Genomic DNA, 22,281 nt, shown 5'->3' with positions numbered 1-22,281 from the left:
TCCCACATCGTCTGGGAGCCATTCTAAACCCCATTTTTTCCACTATATAAAGTTTTACACATTACATTTTCAATGGATAGAGAAATCTCACGGAAAAAACCTAAGATTAAGTAGAAAATAGTGAATCGAAATGAAGTTTTTCACAAAATACCCTCAAGTCAATTTATTTGATTGAGACATTTTTTGGCCCTAATCCTTTTAGTTTAACATTGCTAATCATTTGTTTAATGACTTATGATAGATTTGACTGAGAGAAACGGTCAAAATCAAAGCTTGGAAACTCCTTTTTGAGGTATCAAGCTTCAACCTTTCTTTCTCTTTTTATTCTTCCTTTTACTGTTTAATATGTTCTTCTTGCTTTGTTTGTGTTATAACCTGTTTGTTTAGAGTAGGTTTATATTTTCTTGCATATTCTGAGCATGTTTGGCTGCTAGAACTAGGGCTTTCATTTCTGCTCTATTTTTCTGCTTGTCTGTTTTTGGGTTAGGGTTCAAGCATGTCTACGTAAACATACTTTTGTATGTGCATGCAAGCTCAAAGTATGCATACGCATACAACTGGCCTACGTACATAGGCCTATGTATGTGCACACATACTTGTGCCTAGAAACTCTAATTTTGATTTTCCTGATTCTTTTGCTTTGTTTGTTTTACCTAATATGCCATTGTTGTAACCTTCTTATATGCTTTTGAGTTGCTTTTTCTTTGTTCACATGTTTGTTTGTTATTGTATGCTAGATTAGGGTTTGTCTTCTTGTTTCTTAATCTTAGTACCAAGCCATTCATTCACATGCCCATGCTTTAATGCCATAAATGCTGAGTTGTTGCAAGGTAATCAAAAGTAGGTCATGCATTGAACATGCATCTTTTGTGATGAAAATGCTTGTATGATGTTTGGTTTTGGGTATAGATGTTTACATGATCTTGTGATTGCCATGATTGAGTTGCTACCTTGCTTTAAATGTATGATTGGGTTTTCACATGTTAGATGAATGCTAGGGTTTACATATGTGTGTGGTTTGGCTCCTTATTGCTTTATGGATAGATATGATACGTTGTTTTAATGATGCCACGATTGTATGTTAAATGCATGCTAGTGTGTGTGTGAGTTGGGATACAAAGTGTTGAACATGTTTTTAATAAATTTAAAACGTAAGACACAATGATGGGAAGCCAACCTTAAGGTTGGGCAATCTTGGGTGCCTAACACCTTGCTAAGAACGTACTTAAACTCCGAACTCATACTCTGGTAGTAAGATCAAAGGTCTTTCCTCAAGAGGACTATATGTATATGGTTCATAGACCATTGCAAAAACTAGGTAGCAACTTCAAAAAGACCCCTTGTGTCCACAACAGGTACAAAATAAAGTGTGTATAATACTGGTAGACCAATCAAGGAACATATTAGGCAAGGATAGAGGACCAAAATAGGCCTAGGAGTCGCCTTCAAAGATGACTTGTTGCCAATGCTCCCAGACTACAATTTCAACTGCCTATTGGAGGGCGTTTCAACTTGGAGGGAAGAGCAAAAGAGACTACCTTTGTCGCACACTCTAATTCCCTCGCCTCTATGGCATCTAGCAATAGTAGCCAATGTTGATCTTGACCCTGACAAAGCAGCATTGGCGTTGATTTTGATCTAACCTAAAGGATTTCACACGGGGAGGTTTAGAGATGCAAGGATGGCTGTAGCTGACACCATCTTGGGGTATTCAAGGAACTTGGTTTGAATATTGTGGATTGACTAGGGAATATCCATGTGCCCCTCTTGGAAGTGATGTGATTCCTCAAACACTAAATCTCGTCCACAGTGAGAGCCATATTAAGGGAGATAAGCCATTGATTGTGACCAGGAAGGGGTGAGTTGGGAGGTTCCATGATCAGCTTGACAAAGCTTCCAATGGAGGGAAGGAAGCTTGTATCAAATCTAAACCCCCAGCATGCGGATAGCCATATAGCTCTAGCTAGGACGGAAATTCAAGGAAAAGGTGCACACTAGTTTTGAGGACATTCTGGCCTTTTGCCCCTTTGGGCAAAAATATTTGGCATTATGCCCCTGTTTCGAAACTATATAGGTGCGTGCCCTTATTTCGATACTCGATGACCCTAAAATCGAGTTACTTAAAGTACTCGATTGGTTTAAAATCAAGTTATGCCCAACCAAATTTTTTTTTAAAAAAAAAAAAAAAAAGCATAGAACTCGACGTCACTATAGGGCTTAAAAACGCCACTACAGGGCTCCCTAAACCTGACAATCACACTTAGGGAAATTTTTTTTTTGCAGGAAAACACCGCTATAGGGCTTTAAAACGTCACTATAGGTCTGAAAAACGCCACTATAGGGCTCCCTGAACCTGCCATGGGACACTTAGGAAAAATATGCAGGAAAACGCAGCTATATGACTTTAAAACGTTACTATAGGGATTAAAAAACACCACTATAGGGCTCCCTGAACCTTGTATGGGGCAATGACACTAAATTTTTTTTTGCATGGAACTCGATTTCAAGGAACTCGAGTTCCATGCAATTTTTTTTTTTTTTTTAATTTTTTAAGTTTGATCAGGCATAACTCGATTTTAAACCAATCGAGTACTTTAAGTAACTTGATTTTAGGGTCATCGAGTATCGAAACAGGGGCACGCACCTATATAGTTTCGAAACAAGGGCATAATGCCAAATAAAAAGAAAAAAGGGGTAAAATGCCAGAATGTCCCTAGTTTTGATTCATTTTTGCATCAAATTTTCTTTGCAATTATCTCCCTGGTTTTCAATACGTACATAATTGTGACCCTAAACTAAAACCGCTCATCCCCTTACTACTAGCTTTTATTTAACTAAAATATACTTTTTGAATCTTAGGGGTATTTGGGAGAAAGTTTGAGTTATGTTATTTGGGTGTTTTCGATGTACGTGTGAGTGAAAATATGTGTAAAATGTATGTAATATTATTTAAAATGTAAAAAAAGTTGGTAAAACTCATCTCCCAAACAAGGCCTATGTTTAGGAATATATATATATATATATATTGTCATTTACGTTCCAAAATTTTTTATTTTTGTTCTTTATATTTGATTCTATTTTTATATTTATATATTTATTAGAATTACCATTGCCCATTTCCATTAGTATTATGATTGTCCAAAATTGATTTGTTGCTTACAATAATAAAATTACAGCATTTTAAAATTAGTATTTTAGGAAATAGTTAAATAATTAGACACTTAAATTAATGGAAATAACGACAAGCCAATATAAAAACAAGATTAAACATTAAAAAAAAAGTTGAAAATGAAAATTCAGAAACATTTATTACCGTCCACATCGGAGCGCGAAGACAACAATAATTCCTACTCCGCTCGCTCATCTTCTCCTCCTCCCAATCCCAACTCGATATTTTTGGGATTAGACTTGGAAACCTCTTCTCTCTCCATCTCAATCTGTAACTGGACCCCACACAATCGACGGTTGGAATCCCGAGAGACTTGATGATCGACGGCGGTGATTAAATTAAAAAAACAAAAAAAACAAAAGTCAAAGAGAAGAAACGATTGCACGTGGAATTGGAGCAGCTGATCAGGAATTGCAGGAGTTGGTTTAGAACTCCGAGCCCGAGGAGACGAAGGTACCGTAGTAGCAGTATAGAAAAGAAAAGAAAGTTTGATTGCAAAGTTAGTTGTTTTTTTTACTAATTACTACTACGTCTTTAATTCTTCATTTCTAAAATTAATACAATACACTCACTCCTCTTGTTATCGGAATTGGAGGGAGCTCTTTAATTTGTTTGGCTGTTCTGGCTCAGAAAAATAACTGAATTTCGACTTGAAGCATCTGATTTGACTTTTACAGCTCACTAGTTGGACTAAAATTTATCTAAACACCCTTTGAATTATCTTTCTTTTTCTTTAAATTTCAACTTTCGTTTCGGTTTATCACCACCCAAACTGTGGGTTATCTTGTTTGTTGTATGAACTTTGTTTGGCTGCAGAGAAAATTCTCAGCAGCCAAACGGGGGGTAGGTTTGTTTGTTCGTTCTGCGTTAATTAATTGTACCAACTCTTGTTTGGCTGCGGAGAAAAATGATAGAATTGACCGGGGCTATTAGGACTGTTTGTCTAAGCAGCGGTGAATTACCGTTTTGTTTTGTTTTGTTTTTTTCCTTTGTTTTCTCAGCAGCTAAACGCAGGGTTAGTTTATTTTCAGTTCTAGGTAATTGTTAGTTATTATTTGATATATATATATATATATATGAGAAGGTTCTGAATCCTTGTTGTTCAAGTAATTGTTACTAAATTGGTTAACACATATGGGAATTATGGTTTTTAGTAGTTGTTGTATGTATGTGTGGGCAAGAGACTGGTGAATAATTGTACAATTTTCGTTACTTTGCCTTTGCCGGTGCGTAAACGTTGCAAACAGTAAAGGAGGAGGGTTGCGTTTGGACAATGGTCACTATAAATTTTAGTCATTTTATTATAAATGGATGATGATGATGGATCCTTTGTAGTGGAAGACTTAAAATAATCTAATCTAGGTAGAAAAAGTTATAAAAGACATGTTAATTATGGAGGTGACAAATAAAATAATATGATTATTGATAGGATGAATTAGTGGAGAAGAATACATGTGATGTGGCTGAATTCGATTAGTCTGTTGAGGATCCATAAGTAACTTGAAGTTGAAAGTTTTGGGACTAAGGCTTTTTTGTTGGTTGTTTGCTGTTCTACATGGTAAATTTGAAGAATATGATTTGTTCAATGTTATTGCATTCCTACTATATGAAGCTTCTTATTGATCGTAGTTACTCGTATGGTATTTATAATCTTGTGTGGTTTATTCTCAATTACTTAGTTCTTTACAAGGCAAAATCATATGAATTGGAATGGTATAATTGGAAGATTTTACTGTCTTAAGAATGAAATTCTGAAAGGATGACATGAGTTATGAGTACAAGCCACCTTCCATTATTTGCGTGGTTATTATAATTTCCAATTGGGCCTCATTGCAAGTTATTAATATGTTCTTGTTTATGTAAGTTTCTTTTTTATGGAATCTTTTCAGGTCTGAATAACTGGTAGCATGTGGGATTTCAATCACAGTAAGGACATCCTGAGTTAAATTGAACTCTTCTGTTTCCACTAGCAATTATCAGATTCACATGATTTCTTCGGGGGAATGTGCACCAGATGAACGTGCTTCAGATAAAATGAGGCATAGACAGAGCTCTGATGGTGGAATTGCATTGGATCAGATACCTGATGATGGACTTCAAGCAAAACAATCAGATCAAGAAGCAAGCACTCCCTCGTCAATACCTGAGAAAGCTTCACAGGCACCTGATGCTGCAGTTCAGACAAGTCGATCAGATCAAGAGCAGAGTCCTTCCTCTATAATTTCTGAGAAAGGATCACAGGCCCGTGATCCTAGTAACCTTGCATCACAATCGGGTCAGGAAGGAAGCACACCATCTGTAATACGTGAGAAAGTGGTGACAGAAGATGGATATAATTGGCGGAAATATGGACAGAAACTTGTTAAAGGAAATGAATTTATACGGAGTTATTACAAATGTACACATTCAAGGTGTCTAGTGAAAAAGCAACTGGAACGGACACATGGGGGGCAGATTATTGATGCTACCTACTTTGGTCAGCATGTTCATCCCAAACCTGAAATTATTGTCCCTGGATCTGTTGGTTTAGCCTTGTCCGTTGTAGATGAAAAACCAAATGAGCCTTCTTCAATTGGTGCAACAGGTGAGAAAGACATATCTTCAATATCTAGTTTTGTTCCATTAATGAAAAAGTGCTTGATTTATTTTGTGACCTCGTATTTTGAAGACAAATCATTGGTTGAGTATGGCCAGACACCTCATCAAATGAAGCCAGTAGATGCCTCTTCATCTCGGGGTTCAATAGTTGCAGTAAGTGATGATGTGAAAGGGGCACTTTCACAAACAAGTAGGATAAGGAATGAGGTTGTTGATGATGATCTAGACTCAAAAAGACGGTATGTTAATGAACTATCTGCTTCAAATTTCTCGTCTACTAGTAGATATTTGAGCTAACTCTTTTGAACTACCAAAAATTGAAATTATTAAACAGGAAAAAAGAAGAGTGTAATGTTGCCGTTTTAGTGGAGAAGCCTAGTGGTGAACATCGTTCTGTTGTTCAGACTTTAAGTGAGGTTGATATTGTAAATGATGGCTACCGCTGGCGCAAATATGGGCAGAAAATGGTGAAAGGCAATCCAAACCCGAGGTATTTAACAATTTCAATGTTTATATACAGTTTCAGACTCTTTAAATAATTCCTGATCGTAAATTTTGGATTACTGGAAATTGAAGATCTTGTCAGTGTGGTTTGCCTTTCTGCTCATGGGTTTTGGATTATCGGAAATTTAAAACTCTTGTCACTGTGATTGTTACAACTACTTGATATCGTCACAACTAATGTATATCATGCAAATATCTAGGCAGGAGCAGAGATATAGTTGGTGATCCTTTTTTGTTGGATTGATATAACACCCCATTAATTTCCTCTATTGTAATTTTCATTTCTCAAGGAGTAATTTATCATGCCTTGGTTGAAAGAGTAGAAGGATAAGATTATGGACATTTTAGAATACTAGTCTCTTTTAGAATGGGGCAGCCGCAAATTCAGGCCACTATAGTATCTGCAAGCTCTTTCCAATTTAATATCTTGCTTGTGGTTTTGATTGATTGTCTTCTTTGGCGTGTCTTTCAGAGATAGGGCTGTGAACCTAATGGCTTCTTTATAGTTGTTTGCTATTAGAGCTTCTTTGGTATTTTGGGTTTGTAATCATCTTTGACTTACTGGAAAGTGCTTCTTTTGTTGAACTTTTTTGTTCCCAAAGATTAGGTCATTCTTGGATGGCTTCAAAATTAGCACCTTTAGTTCCAATGCTGTTAGTCATAGAAAGTTTCCCTTTCATTTGAATATAAGGGTAGATTAGTGATAAATCAAATGTGAAAATATAGGTAAATTAGTGATAAAACTTTGCAATCAAGTTTTATACTGACTCTAGTTTTGCAATCGGGTTATGCAGGAGTTACTACAGATGCTCAAATTCTGGATGCCCGGTTAAAAAACACGTAGAGAGGGCATCTCATGATCCAAAAGTGGTTATAACTACATATGAGGGACAACATGACCACGACATGCCTCCTGCAAGGATTGTTACCCATAATACAGCTGGATCAAATGTTCACACAACAGCCCATAACGGTGAGGCAGGCACTAAATCAGAGGAAGTAGATGCTGTTTGCACTGAGGATGAGGAACTGAAGGACAAGCGTACTAGAACTAAATCAGAAATGAATGGCAAGCCAGGGATTGAGACAAATATAAACGAGCGACAAACGCCAAATCCAGAACCTGTCCAAAGCTGATTCATGATGCTGTTTCTGGTTGCGGCAAGTCAAAGCCTGTATGGATGATGTTTATTCACATGGATTGGGATGGACATGTAGCTTGTAGGAATGCTAGAAGAGCACCAATAGGTGTTTTAAAATATGTGTCAAATAACAACAGTACAACACAGAATTTTTCTGAATTTATAATATATATGATAGATGTTTTTAGTATTTTCTTGTTAATAACATTGATGCATATTTTTTATTTTTCTGTTTTTTCTTCTCCTGCTTTTATTGTGTGTTGCTATGTATCTTGACAGGGAAGATAGTTCCAATATATCACTGATCTAACAATAACTATACATAATGCCTTTGAAGGATTATAAGCACAAGCCATAAGCAATGCCTGTGAGTTATTCCATAACTAAGTGCGGCCTGTGATTTGATTGTTTCCACAACTACGTACGGTCTACCAAAGACATGCTTAGGATTGGTTAGCTTATGATGCGGTGACTTAACTAACACGCGTATTTCCCCATGCTAGTTTGAGAGAAACATTCAATCATGACTCATAATTTAATCAGCACAAGTAAAGCCGTTTCAAGCACGTTGAGGGGGCCGACTTATTGAAGCCCGCCTCTTGCTCATGCCCAAGTACCTTAAATCTTAATCATGTGGCTTCTTCCAAAATCAATATTTTATTTTCTTGAAAAAGACATAAATTTATGTCAAAGCACGTCGATGATTAAATTCTGCAATTGCACCAGAATGCCATTCTCTCTGAGCCAGCAAACAATAACTTTCAGGGCATTAAATTGGTCTAAATGAAAATGGCCATTTTGGATTTATAAAAGAGTACACACGTTGACAGCACCTTCTTTAGAGCTGTTGACACGGTAAAAACACAACAAAAGCACTAGTTCTACTTCAGCTTTCGATGCTGATTCCTAAAAAATGTCTCAATTGTGCTCTGTAGTTTCACTTCCACGCACAAGAAGCAACCAAGTCTCTGTCCATCCAGCCAAGATACAGAGCTCCGTCTCGTTCTTGAAGCCTATATTTGTTACAGTAGTTCTCCAGCAGTGTTTTAATGGTAGCATTCACCAAGGAGCTTAAAGGGTAAGGAGTAAATCCCGCCATTTTGAACCGTGACCTCCACTTACCAAGAAGCTCATGGCGTTCCACCCTCTCAGGCCCCTCACATGCTAATATGTTAACCACCTCCCTCGCCAAGCAGTGCTGCTCAACATTGATTCGCTCCTTGTGCTCCCTTGGAAGGGTCACATCAATCGACTCAAACATAGCTGTGTAGTAGTTCAGCGTTTCAAGGAACCGCGGATAGAATGCAGCAGTATTCGTGTTAGATTCTTGCTCAACAAGGGTAACCACCTTTGGAGACAGGCTCTTGACCAGCCTCAGCAGCCTGTCCCGATGATTCTGGGTGCTGACACTCTCATCTGGCATGTGATGAAGCATAAAAGCAAAGTTCACAGCCAGAGCTTCCCCTGGTCGAACCCCAAGATTTTCTAGCTGAACCTCACAACCAGACATGGCCGCAGCATGAAACTCAAATGGCACCTTAAAAGACTTCGCAAGCCTAGATAGCCTCTTTCCCACAATATTTAGATCTCCTCCACGAGCATAAGCTGACATGGAATCATCGATACCTGTTATGCGGATGTGGGGTGGGCCACCAGGCCTAGATGCAAAAGCCTGGATTAAAGTGAGCCACTGACTCCCCTGAGCAATTTGGAAATCAATTATGTGAACTCTCTTTTCATCCTTCATGGCTTCTGCAATAGCTCCATTGGCAGACATATACCCAAATTTGAAGTAAGGGCAAACCTCATAAAGAATGTGCATATAAGAGAGGAGATCCTTGCTTTCTGGTTCTTTACATTTCAATGCCCTGCAAATCGTACTCCCTGAAGAGGACAGCCGCGCAACAAGCCCTTCCAACATGTATGCTCCCAACCTTTGAATTGGTTCACCAGTAACTGACACCATTTGACGTAATTCATCCATTAACCAATGTGCCATTAACAGATCATTATCCGATACTGCTTTTGCACAGAAGATAAGGATCTGCTTTAAGTTCCTATTAGAAATTGCTTCCATTACTTGTCTACAGCTGTCCATTTCCAGTGAAGTATTGTTTATACCATTCTGGAAGGAACTATCATAGCTATCAAGAAAATTGCAATCAGGACCCAGCATTACATTTTCCAGTTCTTTCAGTTTGTGCTTGAAATCATTTACTTCATCAGTTATGCAGGACCCACTTATTGGAGAGCCATAGGTATTATCAGGGGAATAGTGTGGGTCGGCAGGGTATGAATGAGAATCTTGCTGAGACATTGGGCTACCATTGGGCGAGAAACTGACAGTTGATGGGGAATTATGAACAGCATAGCTACCATTTGCCGAGGATGACTCCAAAGTGCAATACCGTTCATAGAAATTCTGAGCCAGGTAGTTGTTGGATGCTTGGCTGCTATCATTGTAGTATGGCTGACGGTCAAATGTTTGAAATTGAGGCAAGCAGTTGGCCTCAACTTCTCGAATTGGTTGATAGTACAATCCGTTGGACATGCCTGAAATTCTGAGCCGTTGTGATGCTTGCATTGAAGAATAACTTGCTCGCAGAGTCTGCCAGGTCCCTCAACAGAGTCTGTACAGGGGAGTCTTTTCAGGGTAGGGCTGTTTTGGAACTCAACTGAAATCAACTGGCCAGAAGTTGGCCTCTTATTCACTGTTATTTGGTGTTCATGGCAGCAACATAGAAAGCCTTGAATTTTCTTTCATAATGCAGCTCAATATCTGTATCACAGTAACAGACATTGGTTACACAAATATAAGCAACTTCATAAAACTTGTCTAAATTTTCAAATGAGTTCTTCTCTGTTGACAAGATACATACAGTTTTGAGTAATTTGCATAAATAAGTAACAAGATCATATGATAACTTTCAGAGAATGACCAAAAACACACACACGCGCACACACACACATGGATGGAATTCTGTGGCAGCATTTGTGAGTTAGTATATCCTAATTTACTTCAGAGAGGAAGTGGCTGTTAAATTGTTTATCTCAATAATCCACAAATATCCAGTACTTCTAGGGCATATAAATAACAACTATTCCCCTAAAATATTTTTCCTTCTTCCTTAAATTTCTTCAATCATATCAATTGTAGACAAACTACAGAAACTGTAATCTCTGCATTTTATTAATCTCAGTTAGATAGACTCGAATACTAAAGTGGTCAAAATTTGTAAAACATAGAATTCCAAATGCAAGTCAATATTTCGTGCTCTTTAATTTTATAACACAAATATCACAATCGTTCACATTCATATAGTGTCACACCAATTAGTCAGTAATTTACCTTCCTTTCTCCCTTCAAGGTTATCTTAAATATTAACCCTGATACCAAAAATCAAGGAGTAATCCACTTCACAGATTTATTCAATTCCAAGATAAGTAGATGCAAAGTTGAAGAACACTACATAAGATGTCTCATTCTCTAGAACTAACTCACAAGGAAAAACAATTAAGGTTAAACAGTCTTATATTCTCTTTACAACCCCCGGGGGGGGGGATAATGGTGTCTTACGTAGGTCCATTCCCTCTCTGCATTAAAAGTTACCAAATCTTCCTTCAGCTCATAAAATTCATCCAATTTGATCACAATCTTAACAAGCAAATAAATTATAAGGAACTGTCCAACTAAATGCGTACAATTCTTAAGAAAGAAATGGCAATTTGAAAGATCATAAGATGTAAAAAAGGATCTGAAGTTCAGTATACAATTCAACATATAGATTAACACCCACAAGAGGAAATAAACCATGAACCACATTTCACCCACAAAGTCATCAGCAATCCTCCTCTGACATAAAACAAGGTATTCATCCCTAGCCACAGCACCACTACATTGGAATTGGTTTAAAATCAATGAAACAAAAAAGAAAAAAAAACAAATGAAAAACTTGCATGCCTCAAGCCAATGACATCCCTCATAAACATGCGAATCCTACTTCACAAAAGGAAAACATACAATCAACAAATAAGTTTAGTTCCAATTATCTCATTACTATAATTGGTCATCAAATCTCACATACACACTACCACACTGGCATTCCAAGTAAGAGCCATTTAGAGAGGAAAAAAAAAAGGTTCAAGCTTCAATCTTTGAAGTCATGAAACAAATATAAATAATAATAAAAACAGAGCAAAAACCCAAAAGAGAAAGAAAAAAAATGCATTATAGCTTTTAAAGATACAACACCAAGCCATTTTGAGAAATACTGAAACATGTTTGAGAAAAAGAGTTGGGCCTCAATATTTTGCCTTAAAGAAGTGATTTTTACATACTCAGTAGTAGTAAAATCAGAGACGAAGCAGTGAAGAACTGAAGGAAAAGAAATAAGAGCAAGTGAATTACTAATAATAAGGGTTGAATAGTTTCAGTTTCAGTCTCAGTTTCAAAATCATATCAATATGAGTTGCTGACAAAAACCCACCTTGCTTCAGAGGAAATTTCAAGGTTGGAATTCCACTTTCCACCACAGACCAAAGTCTTTGAGTCAGATATAGAGAACGGTCTCTCTGGCCAAAACCATAAGTCTATGGACTCTCTATTAAATTAAGTCAATTAGCAAAAGCCCTGTAATTAATCAGAAAATACTAATCTGCCACTTGTACGTGTTGATCTTTTAAGGACATATTTGTTTTAGTTTAAAATCTTAATTCAATTATTGTCATCATTTTTTTATAGAAATTATTATGCACTTTAGCATTTTACGCTCTTTTTAATGTATAATTATGTTTTTTTTTAAAAAAATTATTTCTTCTAAAATATAAGTCAATAAAAATAAGATCATGATGACGTTTATTATGATTTAATTAATTCAGTTTTTTTTTTTGGATATATATATATTTTTTAAAGAAAAAAACTTTTTTTTTTATTTATAATTATGATTTAATTAATTCAGTTTTTTTTTTGGATATATATATATTTTTTAAAGAAAAAAACTTTTTTTTTTATTTATAAGTATATATACCTTAAACTCAACTTATTTCTATCTCACTAAAATAAATTATATCAAACACACACCTCTTTTTTTTTTTTTCTTTTTTGTTGATAAGGACACACTTACCTCTTAATCATATAAATAATAAAAATTACATATGTTCTATATTTATAGTTCATTGTGTTTTGTTAAATGATAATTTTTTTTTTTTAGAAAGAAGCAAGAATATCATGACAAAAATGTGTATAAGTATTAAAAAATGAGTTGATCTTTCATAAAGTTATATAGTTCATAGAAACTTGTGAAACAGTATGTTTTATATCATTACGATATGGGGTTTTTGTATAGTTATAAATTTGTTGTATGTTCTCGAATAAACGAAATAATTATTAATTTTATTATTATTATTATTATGAAACTTGGGAATTTTCATTAGAAAATCAGCCAGTATCGGCTAACAGTACAGAATAAAGATGTAGAGGAATATCCTCCATCCACACTATATAACCACTAACATGTCTAATATGTTTAGCTAGGTTATGAGCAACAGAATTACCAAGTTGACGTACACGAGAAAAAGAAATACAGTTGGCTACTATCATGACTTTGACTGACTCAAGAATATGGCCAAAAGACAAAAGGGAAATCTCTATTATTATGAAACTTGGGAATTTTTATTAGAAAATCAGTCAGTATCGGCTAACAATACAGAATAAAGATGTAGAGGAACATTCTTCATCCACGCCATGTAACCACTAACATGTCTAGTATGTTTAGCTAGGTTATGAGCAACAGAATTACCAAGTTGAAGTACATGAGAAAAAGAAATACAGTTAGCTTCTGTCATGACTTTGACTAACTCAAGAATATGACCAAAAGACAAAAGGGAAATCTCATCACTGCTAAGGGTCTTTATCACAAGTTTTGAATCACCTTCAAGTATAAAGAAGGAACATTCTATTTCCAAAGCAAAAGAAATAGCCTTCGCTGCTACGAAGGCTTCAACCACGTCTAAAGAAAAGGGGAGAGGAATCTGTTCCAACAAAGAAGCAATGGCCTGACCTTGGTTGTCCCATATCACCACACCTAGTCCTACTTTGCTGATATCCTTGAATGTCGCTCCATCAAAGTTTACCTTCCAAGAGTTTGAGGGAGGAGGAGACCATCTGCTTCATATGGGAATGTGAGTGGAAATTGGGGATGAGGTTGTACTGTTTGCTGTGCTAAAATCCTAGAGTGTTTGTTGTGCATTGGAGGCAATGAAATTGGGTAATCTGCATTCTTCACTCTTATCTGATTTTTGTGAAACCAGATAGTCCTTAGCAATATCGCCATTTTTCTAGGTTTGTTCCTTTATTCTTGGCATGAAAAATGAGTTCTATGTTAAGGACATATTTTTATGTAATTTACATATCATTTGACAAAATGCACTTTACCTGTATTTGAGTAAATCTAAGAAGGTTCAAAATAATCATTACAAGTGGTTAAATTGAAGACATGAAAATTACTCAAGAAAAGTGCAATATGCAAGTCTCAATACCTCCTCAACAAAAGCTCGATTTGTCGAGATTCATTAAAGCTCGACACATGTCTCAATCTATCGAGCTTACAGAATTTAGACTATAGCTAGCAACATTTTTATTTTTAAAGGCTATTTGTTTATGGGTTTGTAGGTTTGTATAATCCTTATTGGACTAGGAAAGCCCAAGGTTTGTGTAAACTTATTTGGAATAAGAGAGCCCATTAAACTCCTATTTGAAGGAGGTGGAAAAAGAAAAACGTAATCCTAGAGAGCTTCATAATATTTTTCTTTTTTGAAACCATAGCCTTCTCCTACAGAAGAAAGAGTTCTTGCTACGTTTCTTGTATGCCTTTGGGTTCTGTAACCAAGCAAAGTCTTTTGCACCAACATTGAAAGTCTTATTGGTATTTCTATGTGAAACTATTGTAAATCAACTACAACAATCAAAGGGTTGTTGTGGAGTTGGTCAAGTACTGGGATCCGTGCATCATTGGTTAGTCATGTACTAGGAGTCGTGCATTGAAATGAGAGATTGTCGCTACATTACAAGTCCAATTAGGTATTGGGGTAAGGGTTCAACTGTAAGTTGGTATTAGGTACTGAGATTCTTTTTACTTGTAACCGCTTGTTTTGATAATAATGGATTCTCAAGAGTAGTGACCTTAAATTCACCTAATGGAGATTTGCTGCGGTGGTTTTCCCCATTCGTAAACAAATCACTCATATCAAATTTATTTTCCGCTACATTTAACTTAGTTGATGATTTGTTTGTGCTACCATGTTTATTGCATGTAATTAAATCTAATTAATTTCACTTGGCTAATTAATTGATTAATTTACCAAAAGAATCAATACATTCTTGGCCTATCATTCTGAGATGGTGGAAAAGCCATAAGAGAGATGAAACCTGAACTCCAAGGTAGAGCTTTATACCTGTGAGATTTCTGGACAGTCCCACAAAGCATGCAGCACACTTTTTGAGGCCCCGTTGCAATGATCACAGGTATCGGATAGAAGGATTTTTTGCTTTTTTAAATTCACCTTTAGTGGTAGTGCATCTCCGCTTGACTTCCAGAGGAAATTTTTGACTTTGTTTGGAACTGATAAGGCCCAGACCAACTTCCAAACTCCACCATTAAGTTCGAACTTATAGTGATTGAGTTATTTGTGTTCTCATTTGCAAGAAAACTACCCAATTGCATTGTTTATTGACCCAAAGAAGTATAAGGCAATATTAGCTTGTCATCAGAGTAGGACCTACACAATGGGAATGACCGTGCAAGCTCAAAATCAAATATTGAAGGAGAAGAGGCAACTATTCCAACGGCTAGTTCTCAATCCAAAATGATGTCGTGTAGTAAAGTGATTAGATATAAAACACGCCTAAAGTGTAACAGTGTCGTTTCTCATTAAACCCAACGGTGTCATTTTACCTTGGATTAGTTATTGAAGGATTGAAGGATCACACACGTGTAAGGTTCTATTATGGCTCGTGTGAGGCAGTTACAAGTCTGTTGTACCAGACTTCGTTGGGCTTCTCTCTCTTTCCTTCTTTGGTGTATCTATATATATAGATATCTATTCACTTGTATAGATTGTATTGTATTGTACTCTTTGATAGCAATAATATCTGAGTTTCTCCAGTTCATTTCTTTGCCTCTGATTTCCTTTCTGTTTTGGTTCATATAGTGACTGTGAGATTGAGAGAGGTTTGTTTAAGAGATTAAGAGTGTTTCTTCATGGAAGCTTCTTTTCAAATCAACTTTATGAAGATTAAACAAACCTTGCAGTAGAATTGAATCCCACTGTCTAGAAACCGAATCAATAAGATCTGCCACCCTTGCTTCCTCAAAACCATCTACCATTGGTGACAAAACTCTTGGATGCTTACAAGATGGTAACCATGAATCAAGCCAAACCCCAACTGACTCTCCACTGCCCACTCTCCACCTAGCACCATTTAAAAGGACATCATGACCTTTAAATATACTATGCCATGCATAAGAGCCAATACTAGAATTAGTGGCTTCCATGATAGACAATTAGGAAAAATTTTGGATTTAAAGACTCGGTAAAATAGTGATTCCTTATGATGCAGTAGTCTCCATGCTTTCTTTGCTAACAAAGCATCATTAAAGAGAGCTAAGTCCTTGAACCCCATTTCTCCTTCAGATTTAACTTGACATAGAGTTTCCCATTTAACCCAATGAACTTTTCTATGATCACCCTTCTGTCCTCACCAAAACTTCCTAATTAGACTTTCAATCTCTATACATAAGCTCACTAGGAGTTTAAAGCAACTCATTGTGTATGTTGGGATAGCTTGGACCACTGCCTTGATTAATATTTCTCTTCCAGCCTAAGACACTAGCCTTTCTCCTTGAGTTTTTTTTTTTTTTTTTTTTTTTTTCAGAAACAAGGCAATATGAGAAGTATTTGGGATTATCATTACTTGTGAGGAGGAATAAAAAGGCAAGCTTCTATTATTATTAATAATTGATCTAATGATTTTACTTATCTATATATATCTAAAAGCTGAAGCGTAGCATTTAATATTGCTACACTTCTGTTGAGCCCATTAGTGCCACATCATCAACCTATTTTCAATATTTTCTCTCTCCTTTTTAGTTATTTTTCTTCTTACTAATTTTCCACTTTACAATTACACCTTCTCCAACATTTACTAATTTGTACTTTTTTATCTCCCCACTACTCTATAGTCTATACCGCAACCTTACAATTTCTCCATCCTTTCATCTTCTTTTTATTTTGACTCTTCTTCTCCCTATTTTTTTTTTTAACTAGAAAAATTTGTTATTTTCTCTTCTATTCAATCCATATTTTGCTCACACAAAAAGGTGAATACTCTCTCTCTCTCTCTCTCTCTCTCTCTCTCTCTCTCTCTATATATATATATATATATTAATATATATTCTTTCTTTTGGTGGATGTTTAATTCTTTAGATTGATAGATTTTTATGTTTAACTCTATTTTAGGTTGATATGAATTTGTTATATTTTAATTTTTTATCTTTTTAATTTTATTTTCTTTGTTTGTTACGTGTTATCCTATAAAATTATAGAATGATTTAATATTATTCTATTCCATAACATGACTTGGATAATTTGGTGTTTACAACTATACATTTTCTTTTGAATATTTATCTACTCATTTTCTTTTATATAATTTTGTTATTTGTCTCACATGCTCTTCCAAAAAAGGTGATTGTTCTCTCTCTCTCTCTCTCTCTCTCTCTCTCTCTCTCTCTCTCATATTAACTCTTTCTTGCAACTCTATTTTAGATTGATAATTTTTTTTTTTTGTCTCTACTTTTGGTTGATACACTTTGGTGGTGTGTTTTTTGAGTTATTTATCACATATACTCTCTATCCCTCTTATAGTTTTGGTTGGAATTAATTTTTAGATATTTTAGAAGTGAGATGATTATGTATTTGAGTGTCTCTATAAATTATTTAAGTAATATTAATTGTAAATTTGTGATGAGGTTTGGTTATCATGATAATTTTTTTAAGAGAATGAGAAATTCAAATAATTAATTTTGGAACATAAAAAATTTTAGATGTAGAAAAAAAAAAAAAAAAACCATAACACACTGTACAAAAGTTTGAATAATACAGATCACTAAAAAAAAAAATTCTATGTTTTATCTCAAAAAAAATAATGGAATAATAGTTTAATATGTTCACGCATCGCATAGATACGTGACTAGTATTATAATTGAACATGATCAATACATGGCCAAAAGAAACGCCATCTATAGCTAGCAACAACTTCTACCGTAAATGTTTTATTTTTGTATTGTTTTTTGGCCCTAAAAACCTCTGTCATAATTCATAATTGTAGTACACTATTAACTGATTGGTTTTATTCACATCACTCACCGGTATAGGATGGGAGCAATAAATGAGATTAGCTTGTGACTTATGAGAGAGGTGTATGAAAAAGATCATTAATCATAAAGAAATAAATAAGACCCATGGGCAACCAAATTTTTCAATAAGATAAAAGTTTGCTTGCAAATGAGAGAGAGAGAGAGAGTCATTAAAATATTTCAACTAGGATTTGTATGGATGCCTAGGCCTCTATATTTGAAAAGAAGGTCAGTATATGGTTATTAAAAAATAATATGGTTTAAGTGTAGCTAACTACTACATCTACATGATGACACATTAGTGATTTGTATACAATAACCTTTTTATCATGTGTTTGCATGCGAGTGCCAACTACTAGGACTACCTTAAACTCCGTTTGGCACAGAGGATGAACTCCACTGGGCTGGGACTCCCAAATCCCTATACGGGAAAATTAATAACTAAAAATTTGCTTTCATGCCATTTGAATGGAGAAAAATGCTAATTTTGATTAACTAATCAAATATTGGAATTTAATTAATTTATCTCCCTTGTACACACACAAAATTGAGAATCATGTGGGTCTATTACTGTTACATTGTTATGAACTAATCTAATAGCTATCAATTTTTTTTTTTTGGGTAAATAATAATAGCCAATTTTGCAATTGAACTGTGGAATTCACGTATTAACATTAGAGCTGTACATTAACCAAATGGCTTATTAACAGTTTGGGTTAGATTCGAGAAAAAAATTGTTTATATTTGTTTATTTAACAAATAAGTCAAGTTTAGTTTATGTTTAAGATTAAATTTAGGCTCAACTATTAAACAAGTCAAATTCAAACAAATAATGTGCTCGTGAACAAATTCATGAACATGAGGCTTAATTGATATATGTAATATTATATCTTTATATATATATATATATATATAATTTTAATATATATAGACTAAGGTTGGACTATGTAAAATTGTAAAGAAGTTCATGCATCAAATTATTACTATGTAAGTTTGAAGATATGAATAGTTCATTTTTGTAGTAAAATTATAGGGTAAATTACAACTTACTCACCTATAGTTTTGTTGAAATTTAAGTTGCCAACCTGTGGTTTGAAATTTGACGCTTTACCTATCTAAGGTTGGACTGAAATTTAAATTGTCTACTTGCGGTTTGAAATCTCATGATGCAAATGTTCCGTTGGATACTTTTTTATCTTATTTGATATTGTATTTTTTATATTTTTTGTGTTTTTGGAAGATGTGGACATAAAAGTTGAGTAAAATTATATATTTAACCATGTTTTTAACAGAGATGAGTAATGAAAATCTAATTGAGCTAACGTTAAGTAGGTAAAGTGTCAAATTTCAAACCACATATTAACAACTTAAATTTTAGCCAAATTACAGGTGAGTAAGTTATAATTTGCCCAAAATTATATACAACTTTTAACAATACAAAGTTAGTGAATGAAATTTTTATAAATTCATAAATAAATTTAAAAAAAAAAACAATTCAATCTAAATTATTTAAACAATATAGTTTCAATTATAATTTAGTTAGTAATTATTATTATAAGATTTGTGAAGATAAAGATAAAAATTTTAGTTGTAATGTTTAATATATATATATATAATGAAGTGGTTTATAAAACTTGTTTGACAAGAAAATAAATCAAACATAAACATGTAATCTAGTTTGATAATAAGCTCAAATTGAAACGATATAAACCAAACAAGCTCGTTCAATTCCATTCAAAATAGGCCAACTAAGACCCACCAAGCCAACCATATAGCATGAAGTCAATGCTAAACCATTAGTAATTGTAATTATTTATTAGATTGTTGCACATGGATAAGATACTCATAAATTTTAATTAGGGAATTTTGACCTTTTTTTTTTTATTTTTCATAAAAATAGTATTAAAATTTTTTTAAAATAAATTATTAACTAGTACTTTAAAAATACTCGTTAGCATTTCCCTTTTATTTACCTGCAAAATATCTTGAAAAATTGGTGAAGAATATGGAAGTCTTTTTTGTTGATACGTTGCCTGGGGTCTACTACTCCACACTACAGTCTACAGTACATGGTTAAGCGGACAGAACTAAAGTTTACGTTAAAGGCATACATGACGTTGCAAGTAGTGCCTTACACTTCAGCTAAGCTAACAATGCTCTTTTCTTTTTTTTCTTCTCTCCTGGTAACTTGTCCTTTCACTTTCAGTATCTTCAATATTATAATCCCCCATTTTACAGTCTCTTCAATATCTAATATTATCCCAACATCCACTAGGACCTTTTTTTTGTCACTAGGACCTTACTGCCCTCCTATTGAATCCTTTTAATTTGAGATATCAATGAGTTTTTTTTTTTTGGTACTTCTTTGGTCAAATAATAATAATTTGGCATAGTGAAAATTTGTTTTGATATGATTTACATTGATTTTTAAGGTTAGATTTTATTGAAACGGTAAATGATCTTATCATCAAAGTGATTGTCTGATCATCATGAGTGATATTTACTTTTGCTATTACACAGATTTAACTAGGAAAAGTATTTTATCTTACTATAGGTATTATCTTGTTTTTAAACTTTTTTGATATGCATGTCTTTGACTCACCTTGATTCAAAATTGAACATCCCACCCACCTCAGTCTAAAGATGGGGAAGAAATATAAATAAATAAATAAAAAAGAAGAAAATTGCGTTGAGAAAACCCCCTTTTTAAATTAAAAATAAAAAATTAAACAATGTTAGGGAATAGTAGACATCCTCAATGTTGGACTTGGTATCTCATTTACTTATTTTGTCCCATCACTTTATGCGCATGCTAATATAAGATAGAATATATAATATAGTACTGAATTTTGTGAGATCCTATCCTAAGCTCAAGTAACAAATCCGTTTATCTAGAAGAACCATAAAATTAATAATGAATAAGAAGAATTGAAGGGGTTATTTGTAACTTAAAGATTTGAAAACCTTCAACATATCCACTCTTTGATGCTAATTAATGAGCATCCGTGTTTAGGGAATAAGAATAATAATAGTACAACTTTATGATCGTGCAAGTAATCCAACCCTTAAAAATAGAATGTTTATGGGAATCAATTGTGCAAAAGAACTGAGAAAAAGGTAATCTTGTTGCTATCTTGTCCCCTCCAAAGTTAGTGTACCTTATGGCCCACATAATTCTTATCTTCAATCTCTCTCTTTAATTCTTGATTGCACATTTGGAAATTTGTCTGTCCTTGTACCTGTTGTATCATGTATGTATTTCAGTATTTGCGGGAGACATTATAGTGCTTTTAGCTTTGCTTCAATTCTATAAAAAAAATAAAAATGCTTTGCTTCAAATTAATACAGCTTGCAAGTGAAAATGACCCACCGAAATGGTTCAATTTTTCTTGATTGTTTGCTTCTGCATATATGACGGTGATTGTATTCCTTGTGGCTGACTGCTTTCTTATTAGAATCTTTTCCACAAGCTTATGCCAAGGTCCTTATTATGCCTAAAAAACAAAAGGTTATGTATGGTTCATACAAACACAACCATGAGAATTTCGAAAAGTCTATCAGACTGCTGTTGCCCATCGTACGCTGTATTGTATTTATATGGCAATGTCTTTATGATTGATGTACAGGGTTTTATCTGTAGGTTTCTCATGGAAAATTTTGTAGCAAATAATAATATGACAAAGAGACATGAAATTGTTCATTTTCTTTATCACTGACCAAAAGTTTTCCTTTGGCATTGTGATCTATTAGACATATTTAGGTACGTGCCTTGGAACTGTCTGCAGGATTCACGGAGAAAAGGAACAACTAGACATATTTTTGATGAATTGAATTCATGCTAAACAATTAAAATTCTTCACCCATTTTATTTGAAAATTAAAAGATTCTTTTTTCTTTCAGCAGAGGCCTATTAAGCTTATAGATTGCATAACAGAAGGATATAATTTCTTTCCCTTAAACCTCCTTTCTTTAGGTGTAGGTCAAATTTGGTTTCAAATTTCTTATTTTAACAATAAATTTTATCAATTGAATTTGTTGATAGCCGCAAAAACAAGGCTTAAAAAGAAAGCATTGGTAAAGTCTGCCTTGTCCCCCTCACCCTCTCACCAATAATTATTTTCTGTCCAATCTATATATTTTTTCTCCTATAATATGTGAACTCTATACCCTATAGTTGAATGGGATTGACACAACTTAAAAGAGATAATAATGCATATAAGAGATATCTTTTTCACATTTAAAAGTTAATATTGATTATAATATATGACACTTGTTATTAAAAGTATATTAATTAATAAGATAATAAATAAATTTTTTAATTAATTTTTATTTTAGATTTGAAAATTATTACATGAATTAAAAAAAAAAATTGTATAATAACATTCACAACATCCCTATCAAACACTTCACAACATTGGGATGATAATATAAACATGCGCATGTACCTGCTCTGTGA

At 34.1% G+C, this 22,281-nt stretch overlaps 2 protein-coding genes across 3 annotated transcripts; one reads left to right on the top strand and one right to left on the bottom strand.

Annotated features, from left to right (window-relative positions):
- The first annotated feature begins 3,289 nt into the window (after window positions 1-3,289).
- Window positions 3,290-7,603, top strand: LOC112028515 (WRKY transcription factor 1). The gene is made up of 5 exons (XM_024061217.2): window positions 3,290-3,622; window positions 5,059-5,753; window positions 5,838-6,006; window positions 6,102-6,257; window positions 7,066-7,603. The coding sequence occupies exons 2-5, from the start codon at window positions 5,156-5,158 to the stop codon at window positions 7,406-7,408; spliced, it is 1,266 nt and encodes a 421-aa protein (XP_023916985.1). The 5' UTR covers window positions 3,290-3,622; window positions 5,059-5,155; the 3' UTR covers window positions 7,409-7,603.
- Window positions 7,604-8,187: 584 nt separating this feature from the next.
- On the bottom strand, window positions 8,188-12,023 carry LOC112028510 (scarecrow-like transcription factor PAT1). 2 transcript variants are annotated; one of them, XM_065761602.1, is made up of 3 exons: window positions 11,901-12,003; window positions 11,752-11,788; window positions 8,188-10,192 (listed from the first exon to the last, which is right to left on the bottom strand). In XM_065761602.1, exon 3 carries the CDS (start codon window positions 9,995-9,997, stop codon window positions 8,351-8,353), a length of 1,647 nt encoding a protein of 548 aa, XP_065617674.1. In that variant the 5' UTR covers window positions 9,998-10,192; window positions 11,752-11,788; window positions 11,901-12,003; the 3' UTR covers window positions 8,188-8,350. The 2 variants fall into 2 exon arrangements, with proteins under 2 accessions (XP_065617674.1, XP_023916980.1); XM_024061212.2 differs by lacking the exon at window positions 11,752-11,788 and having other exon boundaries at window positions 11,901-12,023.
- Window positions 12,024-22,281: the final 10,258 nt, after the last annotated feature.

Source organism: Quercus suber, unplaced genomic scaffold, assembly GCF_002906115.3.
Source record: "Quercus suber isolate HL8 unplaced genomic scaffold, Cork oak 2.0 scaffold_421, whole genome shotgun sequence".
NCBI lineage: Eukaryota > Viridiplantae > Streptophyta > Magnoliopsida > Fagales > Fagaceae > Quercus > Quercus suber.
The sequence above is the reverse complement of the archived record's forward strand: the minus strand, read 5'-3'. Positions and strand labels throughout refer to the sequence as shown.

Bases quoted from the DNA above. Each gene is read 5' to 3' on its own strand.
- LOC112028515 (XM_024061217.2), top strand. From the start codon at position 5,156: ATGATTTCTTCGGGGGAATGTGCACCAGATGAACGTGCTTCAGATAAA. The intron at 5,754-5,837 runs GTGAGAAAGACA...CGTATTTTGAAG, and splicing joins TTCTTCAATTGGTGCAACAG to ACAAATCATTGGTTGAGTAT. The intron at 6,258-7,065 runs GTATTTAACAAT...CGGGTTATGCAG, and splicing joins AAAGGCAATCCAAACCCGAG to GAGTTACTACAGATGCTCAA.
- LOC112028510 (XM_024061212.2), bottom strand. From the start codon at position 9,997: ATGCAAGCATCACAACGGCTCAGAATTTCAGGCATGTCCAACGGATTG.